The following is a 10,101-nucleotide window of genomic DNA, read 5'->3' on the forward strand; positions in this document are numbered from 1 at the left end:
GGACAAAATGTAGATCAGTGGTTGCCAAGGACTGAAGGGAATGGGCAATAAGGAGTGAACGATAATGAATACAGGGCTTCTCCTTGGGGTGATGAAAATCTTCAGGAATTAAAACAGTGGTGATGGTTACACAAATTTGTGAATATACTGAAAACCACTTTAAAGGAGTAGATTTTATGGCATGCAGATTATATCTCAATTTTTTTTAAAGCTTTATTATTAGCATTAAAAGTGAAATTCAAAGTAAAAACTACCAATGTTAAAGAGGAACATAATACAGTAATAAACAGGTCAATTAATCAAAACACACATACAATCCTAAGTGTGTATGCTCTGAACAGAGTTTGAAAATACATGTAGCAAAAAATGACAGAAATAAAAATTAACAGACAAATTTACCAGTTTGGTCAGATAGACACTTCAACATTACTATATCCATAATTAATAGAATAGAAAATCAGTAAAGGTATAGAATTGAATACCACCACCACCAAACACCATAAATCTAGTCAACACATTCTATCAGGTAACAGCAGAACATATTTTTTTTTTTTTCAAGTGCATGTGAAACATACACCAAGATGGATTATATCCTGGATAATAAAACAAACACATTTAAAAGAACTTAAATCATACAAAGTATGTTCACTGATACAATCTAATAAATAGGAAAAGGAGTACGACAAGGCTGTATATTGTCACCCTGCTTATTTAACATATATGCAGAGTATATCACGAGAAATGCTGGGCTGGAAGAAGCACAAGCTGGAATCAAGATTGCCGGGAGAAATATCAGTAACCTCAGATATGCAGATGACACCACCCTTATGGCAGAAAGTGAAGAGGAACTCAAAAGCCTCTTGATGAAAGTGAAAGAGGAGAGTGAAAAAGTTGGCTTAAAGCTCAACATTCAGAAAACTAAGATCATGGCATCTGGTCCCATCACTTCATGGGAAATAGATGGGGAAACAGTGGAAACAGTGTCAGACTTTATTTTTGGCAGCTCCAAAATCACTGCAGATGGTGACTGTAGCCATGAAATTAAAAGACGCTTACTCCTTGGAAGCAAAGTTATGACCAACCTAGATAGCATACTAAAAAACAGAGATATTACTTTGCCAACAAAGGTCCGTCTAGTCAAGGCTATGGTTTCTCCAGTGGTCAGGTATGGATGTGAGACTTGGACTGTGAAGAAAGCTAAGCACCAAAGAATTGATGCTTTTTAACTGTGGTGTTGGAAAAGACTCTTGAGAGTCCCTTGGACTGCAAGGAGGTCCAACCAGTCCATCCTAAAGGAGATCAGTCCTGGTATTCATTGGAAGGAATGATGCTAAAGCTGAAACTCCAATACTTTGGCCACCTCATGCGAAGAGTTGACTCACTAGAAGAGACCCTGATGCTGGGAGGGATTGGAGGCAGGAGGAGAAGGGGACGACAGAGGATGAGATGGCTGGATGGCATCACCGACTCGACGGACATGAGTTTGAGTGAACTCCGGGAGTTGGTGATGGACAGGGAGGCCTGGCGTGCTGCGATTCATGAGGTCACAAAGAGTCGGACACGACTGAGCAACTGAACTGACTGAACTGAACAAAAAGAAAAAATCCCCAACAATTGGAAATTAAAGAACAAAGTTCTAAATAATCCATGGATCAAAGAGGAAAATTAGAGAATCCCTGGTGGTCCTGGTGGTTAGGGACTCTGTTCTTTTATTGCCAAGGGCCTGGGTTCAATCCCTGGTCAAGGAACTAAAATCCCAAAAGACACATGGCACAGCCAAAAAAAGAAAAGAAAAGAAAAAGAAAGCATATCAAAGTCTGAAGGGTGCAGGAGCACCTATAGGAAAATTTTTAGCATTTATATCATTAAATGATTATATCAGAAAAGGAAAATCTAATATCAAAAATCTAAAGCTTTTACTTTAAGAAGCTAGAAAAAAGAGCAAAAATAAATTAAAAGCAAAAAGAATGAAAAAATAATAAAATTAAGAGCAAAACTCATTGAAACTGAAAACATAAAAACAAGGTCAATGAAAAAAAAGCCAAGTTTTATAAAAGACAGGAAAAAATGAATTTCTAGCATCATCATCAAAGAAAAAAGAGAAGACAGAGTAACCGATATTAGGAATGAACAAGGCCCCATCAATACATATTCCACGGATATTAAAAGGATAACGAGAATACAATGCAGAACTCTATACACACAAATTCAAAATGGACTAATTCCTCAAAAACTGCAAACCATGCAAACTCTCTCAAATGACTATTAAATTTAATCCATACTTTAAACCTTTAGTGAAGCAATCTCCAGGTTAAATAGTTTAACTGTGAATTCTACCAAACATTCAAGAAGAGACGACACTAGTGCTTCACAGTATCTTCAAACAATTAAAAAAGGAGACAATGCTTTCCTGGTCTTTTCATAAGGCCAGGGATACCCTGAAGCAAAAACCAGATAAGGACACTTCAGGACTGAGGGAAACTGCAGACAAATATCCCTCAAGAATGCAGACGCAAAAGTTCTCCACACAGTATTAACAAACTGAATCTAGCAATACAGAAATAGAATTAGGTATTATGACCGAATGAAGCATATTCCACAAGTTCAATACTGGTCAATATTTGAAAATCAATACAATCCACTGTATCAATAATCTAAAGAAAAAATAAACCTCAGGATTATATTCATTGATGCAAAAAAATTATTTCATTCTACTTTTTTACAAAATTCAACAGTCATCCTAGAAACACAAGGGAACTTCTTCAATACGATAAAGAGTATGTATCTAATAAGACCCTGCAGCTAACATACATACTTAATGGTGGAAAACGGAAGACTCCACCTAGGATGGGAACCAGGCAGAAATGCACCATCACCAGTCTTAGGCTATATGTGTATTAGAAGACCTATGTAGTGTCATCAGGCAGGAAAAAAAAAGAAAGGCATACATATTGCAAAGAATCAAATAAACTTACCCTATTCATAATTAACATGACTGTCTATATAGAAAATCTCAGAAAATCCACCAAAAAAACTTGTAGAACCAATTAAATGCAAGATTAAAGGACACAAGAGAAACAAACAAAAATCAATCATATTTCTAGCAATAAACACTGGAAACTGAATTTCAAAAACCAATACCACTTTAAATACTCCACGCACACACACACACAAATACACAGGTATAAGTCTAAAAAATATGTACAGATCTGTATGCTGAAAACTAAACAATACTGATTAAAGAAATCAAAGAAGATCTAATACATGAAGAGACATACCATGTTCATGAATTGGAAGACTCAGTAAAGATGTCGTGTGTGTTAGTTGCTCAGTTGTGTCCAACTCTTTGCAACCGCATGGACTGTAGCCCACCAGGCTACCCTGTGCATGGAATTCTCCAGGCAAGAATACTGGAGTGGGTTGCCATTTCCTTCCCCAAAAGATGTGGAGTCTCCTCAAACAATAGATTCAGCTCAATTTAAACCAAATTTTCAGCATGGATTCTTTTGTAGATGTTTACAAATTAATTCTTAAATTCATTTGGAAATGTAAAGGAACTAGAACAGACAAAACAACATTTGAAAAAGAATACAGTTGAAAGAATCACACTACCCAACTTTAAGATTCACTGAAAAGCTACATTAGTCAAGATAGCATTCACAGAATGTCACCATGAATTCTTCCAAACATCTAAGAAACAAAGCCAATCTTACAAAAATCGTCTGAAAAAAATAAAGACAATTCTCATCTCATTTTATTAGAGCAGCATAACCTTGATAAAAAAAAACCTTACATTAAAATTCCAAATAAGAAAAATTACTGGTTAATCTCTCTTATAAAGTTATATACAATCTGCCTGCAGTGCAAGAGACCTGGGTTCAATCCCTGGCTCAGGAAGATCTGCTGGAGAAGGAAATGGCAAACCACTCCAGTATCCTTGCCTGGAAAATCCTATGTACAGAGGAGCCTGGTGGGCTGCAGTCCATGGGGTTGCAAAGAGTCGGACATGACTGAGTGACTAACAGGACACTATATAATTCCTAAGTAAAATACTACCAAATCAAATCCAACATTATATGAAAAGGATAATACACCATGACCAAACATGGTTTACTTCAGGAATGGAAGTTTGTTTTAAAATCAATCAACCACTAAAATTATCTCAATAAAATTGTCAATTAAAAAAAAAACTGAGGAGCCCCCACCAAAATCAATCAATTCAATTCTAACAAAATCAAGAAGAAAAATCATTTGATCATATCAATGAATATCAAAGAAAGCAAAAGATCAAGTGCACTATCCATTAAGATTAAAAACTCTTAACAATCTAGAATATAAAGAAACATCATCAACTTCAATAAATACCTACAAAAGCCTAGCGCTAATATCATATTTAACAGTGAAATATTAGAAGCTTTCCTCTTACAACAGGCAGTGTTAGAGGGCTATCTGCCTTCATGATTTCTATTCTACATTGACCTAAAGAGTACACAGCATTTTAATAAATAAAATATTAAGAATGGAACAAAAGAAATACCACTATTATTTACACACGACATTAAAGTCTTTATAGAAAATTCACAAGAATCTATAGGACCTACTGTATCCCTATGGGAACTCAATCAATATTATGTAACACACTAAATGGGAAAAGAATTTGAAGAAGAATACATACACATATATACATAACTGAGTCACTTTGCGGTACACCTGAAACTTTACTCCAATATAAAATGTTTAAATTTTTTTTTTTAATTTTAAAAAAGAATCTATAAACGAACTATTGGAAAGAATGTGTGACTCACTGGATACAAGATCAATATAAAACCTCCTGCACTTATACATAATAGCATAAACTATTAGAAAATGAAAGTTTAAAAGCGTAACAATAGCAATTACAACAACAAAAAACTAGGAGTCAATCGAGGAAAAATATATAAGATCTCTACAGAGAAAACAACAAAATACTACTGAGAGAAAATTAAGAACTAAATAAATGGACGAATTCATCATGTCCATGGATTCACAGACTCAACATTATAAAGATGTAAATCCTTCTCAAACTGATCTATTACATATCAGTTGGGTTTATTCTCGAAACGCATTTAACATGAACAGAATACAGGAAAAAATTCACATAATTATCTCAATAGATACAGGAAAAACATCTAATCAATAACAGCACACACACATACTTAGCAAAGGAGAAATACGAGGAAACTTTGGTCTGATAACAGAGTTATCTACAAAACTAACTCATTAGATACATCATACCTAACAGTGCAACACCAAATGCATTCTCTGAAAAGGGCAAAAAAAGACAAGGATGTGTTCCGTCACCACTAATTTTTAACATTCTCCCAAAGATCCCAACAGTGTAACAAGGGGGAAAAATTACAAAGGATTGGAAAGGAAAGATTAAAACTACCATTATTTACAGTTTGCATAATTATATGTGTGTGTGTGTTAGTCTTTCAGTCTGTAAAAGAACCTATAGTTAAACTATCAGTCACAAAGGATCAATCATTAGCCTCTACATGTAAGCTACTAAAATCCAAAAGAATCTACAGGTAAACAACAGAATGAGTAAGTAAAACTGTGATATAATCGTACAAAGAATCATATACAGCAACAAAAATGAATCAACTGCTACGAGCAACAAGTTGAGTGACTCTCACAGAATGCTGAGCAAAAGACACTGGAAAGCACACACTGAAGGCTTGCATTTACACATCCAAATTAGGCAAATTCATCTGTGATGTTAAAACCCCTGTGATAACCTTTAGAAAGGAAGGAGGAATAACTCTGAGAGGTTTAGTAGGGAATTCAAGGGGGCTTTCTGGAGTCTGTAATATTCTACATCTTGATTAGAGTGACAGGTCTGTTCACTGTGATAATGCACTGAGTCATACTCGTTTGGTTTGCACACTTTAATGTACATATGCAACACCCCAACATTTCAAAAAAAATTATTACAATTTTTTCTAATCATATTTCATGGCTTCAAACATTTGAATGGCTCCCCAAAGCCTAAAAGCAAAATCTAAGCTCTTACACATGGCATGATATGGCTCCTACTTTTAATCTAATCCTCCATTCTGTCTATCCCACAACACACTTTATAATCTAATTTACCAAATTCAGAGGGCCAGAACATGTTATGATGTTTCAAACCTTCATCCCTTTAAATACTGTTTCCACTTCTTGAAATTCTCTCCCTCTTTATACTCTACTCACACTCAACACAATTTCCACCAATCTTGGATATTAGCTCCTCTAAGACCCTTTCTCTTCCCTCTTCCCCAAATCACTCCCTTTAATCACTCCCTTTCCTACACTCAGCATATATATTATTGTGCACATCAAGCTATAGCATTAGTTATTCATGTCTATGTCAGTCTATACTGTACTGTGAATAACTCAAGCACCAAGGTCTAAATTTTCTTATTTCCAGTGCCCAGCACAAGGCTTGGCAGGTAGTAGTCACTTAATACATTTGACTGTTCTGTATATATCCTTACAAACTAAAACAGTAGAACTATCAAAGACGAAGCCTGTCTCACACTCCCTCCACAGCACTTGGCACTACAGGCATATAACAGCGGCAGTTTAGCTAGGAGCAGACCCTGTACCAAAACTTAGCTCCATGGACAAAACGCTCTTTGCAGACCATATGCAAAACAGCCTTCAAACCATGTGCTCACCTGAGAAGAGGGATATGTTCTATTGGAAGTCAAAGAATCACCTTCCTTTTATATTGCAATACATACAGATTTCCAGAGTTTTGAACTAGAAGAAACCCATAGAGATCACCTAGGTAAAATCTTTAAGAAAGAACTAAACCTGAGAAAAGAAATAAGAGCTTGTTCAAGGTCGAGACTACAGCAAGAAGGACCAAGACTAGAACTCAGATCCCCCGTTTTTCTCATTTAGCGCTTTCTCACAACCCATACAGTCTCCTCTCATACTATGTGACTCTCAAACTAAGTGGCATGACAGCTTTACTACTTAAGAGTTAGACTGCTGGATTAGACTGTTAGATTAGAGTATCCCTAATTGCAAGGTCTTTTTTCCTAATTTCATTTTTAAATTTGGCTCTAACACATGAATATTAATAGTACCAACAAGTTCAACCAGGAAAACACCATTTCCAGTTCCAATATCAAGCACTGAAGCATCCAATGGAATCTTGTGTTTCTGCATCCACCTTATTAGTCGAGTCATACTCTCTTCTCCAAACCTATTAGAAACAGAGAATCAGTCAGTCCAACTACCAAGGGCTAGAGAACAAAGGTTACAGCTATATCCCACCTACATAGCTTATTCAATACGCTCAATTAAGATTTTTTTTTGAAAGTAAGAAATACTACCTGTAAACTTAATCTTCATCTCTATTATTAAGGAGGAAACACCCCCAAGAATAGAACAGAATGGATAAGGTTGATATGTTACTTATCAACATTTCTCTACATCAGCATTAACATTTGTACATGCTGTTGGTTCAAAACTGCACTGCTTATTGAAAATGGACAATTATACAATCAGGGTTATTTCCTAAGACTGTCATCAAATTTATACCTAGGCCATTAAAAAAGAAAAGAGAGTGATTCTTTAAATCTACCCATTTAAGCCAGACTCAGTCCAAGGTTCCCAAGATTTTTACTTTCTCTGGGATAAGCACTTAAAAGATACACACACACCCCTACATAAGCTTCTGGATCATACTCCCACTATTTTCTCTAACTCACCAGATTTCTCCTGTATCTCCGTATTCTTGGAAAGTTTGCAGTTCTCTCTTATAGACAGCATCCCAACTATATAAATAATCAAATGCAAACCAAATTATTGAATTAAACTGTATTATGAATTCAATGTATAGTTCTCATACATTACCGGGATAGCTATGACAGAAACTTAAAACATTATTAGTGTTGATAAGTGCACATCGCTCAATCTCTTAACATCCTCGTGTTAAAAAAATGAGAGTAAATGTATACATTCACAGCACTCACAACAATGCCTAACATTAAAAACGGTGTATGTTTTAGCTTAAAAAATACAAAGGCGTATCCGTCCAAGGATCCCCAAGTCCCAAACACAAGTCCAAAACTGTACAGGCAGTGTCATTACAGTACATTTCACTCTCAAATGCAGAGATACGAGAATTTTCTACCAATGAGGTGATTACTCTCAATGGAATTCATTAAAGATAAGCTCCGCTTAAAAGTCAGCTTTAAGTTTAAAACTTACCTTACTCCTTTTAAGGACTCTTCCCCCATCGATGGCCGCCTCTTCCTACTTCCTGTCTCTAGAATCCCTGGTCTCTCTCCCAGTTACCTCTCATCCTTACCTTTCCCCACGGTCAGTCATTCATTCATCTATCTACTAACCCACTAAATGGTTACTGAGCATCTGCTTAGGTCAGATCACTTTCTCCTATCCCAAGATGCTCACTGTCTCCTTGCTCCCTCCTTAGACCATCCCCGACTCCCACCCCTCCTAGCTTCCATGTCCCTGCCCTCCTCCACTGAACCTTCTCAGGTCCCTGCTGCTGCTGCTGCTGCTGCTGCTGCTGCTGCTAAGTCGCTTCAGTCGTGTCCGACTCTGTGTGACCCCATAGACGGAAGCCCACCAGGCTCCCCCATCCCTGGGATTCTCCAGGCAAGAACACTGGAGTGGGTTGCCATTTCCTTCTCCAATGCATGAAAGTGAAAAGTGAAAGGGAAGTTGCTCAGTCGGTTCGGACTCTCAGCGACCCCATGGACTGCAGCCTACCAGGCTCCTCTGTCCATGGGATTTTCCAGGCAAGAGTACTGGAGTTGGGTGCCATTGCCTTCTCCATCTCCTTGTACTAGTAATGTACTAATAATGTACTACTGCTGCTGCTGCTGCTAAGTCGCTTCAGTCGTGTCCGACTCTGTGTGACCCCATAGACGGAAGCCCACCAGGCTCCCCCATCCCTGGGATTCTCTAGGCAAGAACACTGGAGTGGGTTGCCATTTCCTTCTCCAATGCATGAAAGGGAAAAGTGAAAGGGAAGTCGCTCAGTCGTGTCGGACTCTTAGCGACCCCATGGACTACAGCCTACCAGGCTCCTCCATCCATGGGATTTTCCAGGCAAAGAGTACTGGAGTGGGGTGCCATTGCCTTCTCCGTCTCAGGTCCCTAAGCCGGGCAATTGTCGCCCGGCTCCCACCCTTGCCCACCAGCCCTACTTGTCAGACCCACGCTCGCTCGTTCCCTTTCCTCAGTTCAGTTCAGTCGCTCAGTCGTGTCCGACTCTTTGCAACCCCATTAACGGCAGCACACCAGGCCTCCCTGTCCATCACCAATTCCCGGAGGTGGCTCAAACTCATGTCCATCGAGTAGGTGATGCCATCCAACCATCCCATCCTTTGCGTCCCCTTCTCCTCCCGCCTTCAATCTTTCCCAGCATCAGGGTCTTTTTCAGAGACAGTTATTCGCATCAGGTGGCCAAAGTATTGGAGTTTCAGCTTCAACATCAGTCCTTCCAATGAACACCCAGGACTGATCTCCTTTAGGATGGACTGGTTGGATCTCCTTGCATTCCAATGGGCTCTCAAGAGTCTTCTCCACCACCACCATTTCTTCAAGCCTACCCCCAAAAGCTTAAGACTCCCTAAAAAAGCCCAGTCAGGACCTTTAAGGCCCGCCCCGCACCCCACGGGCCCCTCAGACGTCAAAGTCTTTGAAAGGCCTGTTCACATGTGGCCCTCCGGACTCCATCCCGAAGGTCCCCCTGACTCTCTCCCAAGATGGCCCTTGCGGCTTCCACCCATCACGCCCCGCTCAGGCTCTCCCCATCTGCCGGGACCCCCACCACCACCATCACCACGTCAGAGATCCATGCCTCCGTCCCCTCTCCCGGGACCCGGGCCAGCCACGCTCACCCTCCCCTGCCCCGCGCCACACTCACTGCTCTCGGGTTCCCAGCGCAGACGGGACAAACCCACCCCCTTCGGGGCCGCACCCTGGGGACGGCGCCGCGCCTCCCGCGCCGCCACCGTAGTCCGCGCCCTCGTTCATCGCGCTCCGCGCCCCGGACGGCCGTTGGGGCCGCCATAGAGACGCGGCGCGGGC

At 39.5% G+C, this 10,101-nt stretch overlaps 1 protein-coding gene across 5 annotated transcripts in view; it reads right to left on the bottom strand.

The window, feature by feature from the left end:
- EEF1AKMT2 (EEF1A lysine methyltransferase 2) overlaps positions 1 to 10,101 on the bottom strand; it is a 70,476-nt gene extending 60,375 nt beyond the window's left edge. For 3 of the 5 annotated variants that reach the window (XR_011564325.1, XR_011564326.1, XM_019952752.2), the window contains exons 1-3: positions 9,938 to 10,096; positions 7,749 to 7,814; positions 7,126 to 7,240 (exon numbers count right to left, since the gene is read on the bottom strand). Coding sequence is in view for 2 of the 5 variants with exons in the window: in XM_019952752.2 (XP_019808311.2) it covers positions 7,126 to 7,240; positions 7,749 to 7,814; positions 9,938 to 10,047 (291 nt within the window). In the remaining 3 variants the exon portion in view is untranslated. Of the gene's footprint in view, positions 1 to 7,121; positions 7,241 to 7,748; positions 7,815 to 9,937 lie in introns of all 5 variants that reach the window. The other 2 variants (XR_011564327.1, XM_019952753.2) reach the window with 2 other exon arrangements.

This window comes from Bos indicus, chromosome 26, assembly GCF_029378745.1.
Source record: "Bos indicus isolate NIAB-ARS_2022 breed Sahiwal x Tharparkar chromosome 26, NIAB-ARS_B.indTharparkar_mat_pri_1.0, whole genome shotgun sequence".
NCBI lineage: Eukaryota > Metazoa > Chordata > Mammalia > Artiodactyla > Bovidae > Bos > Bos indicus.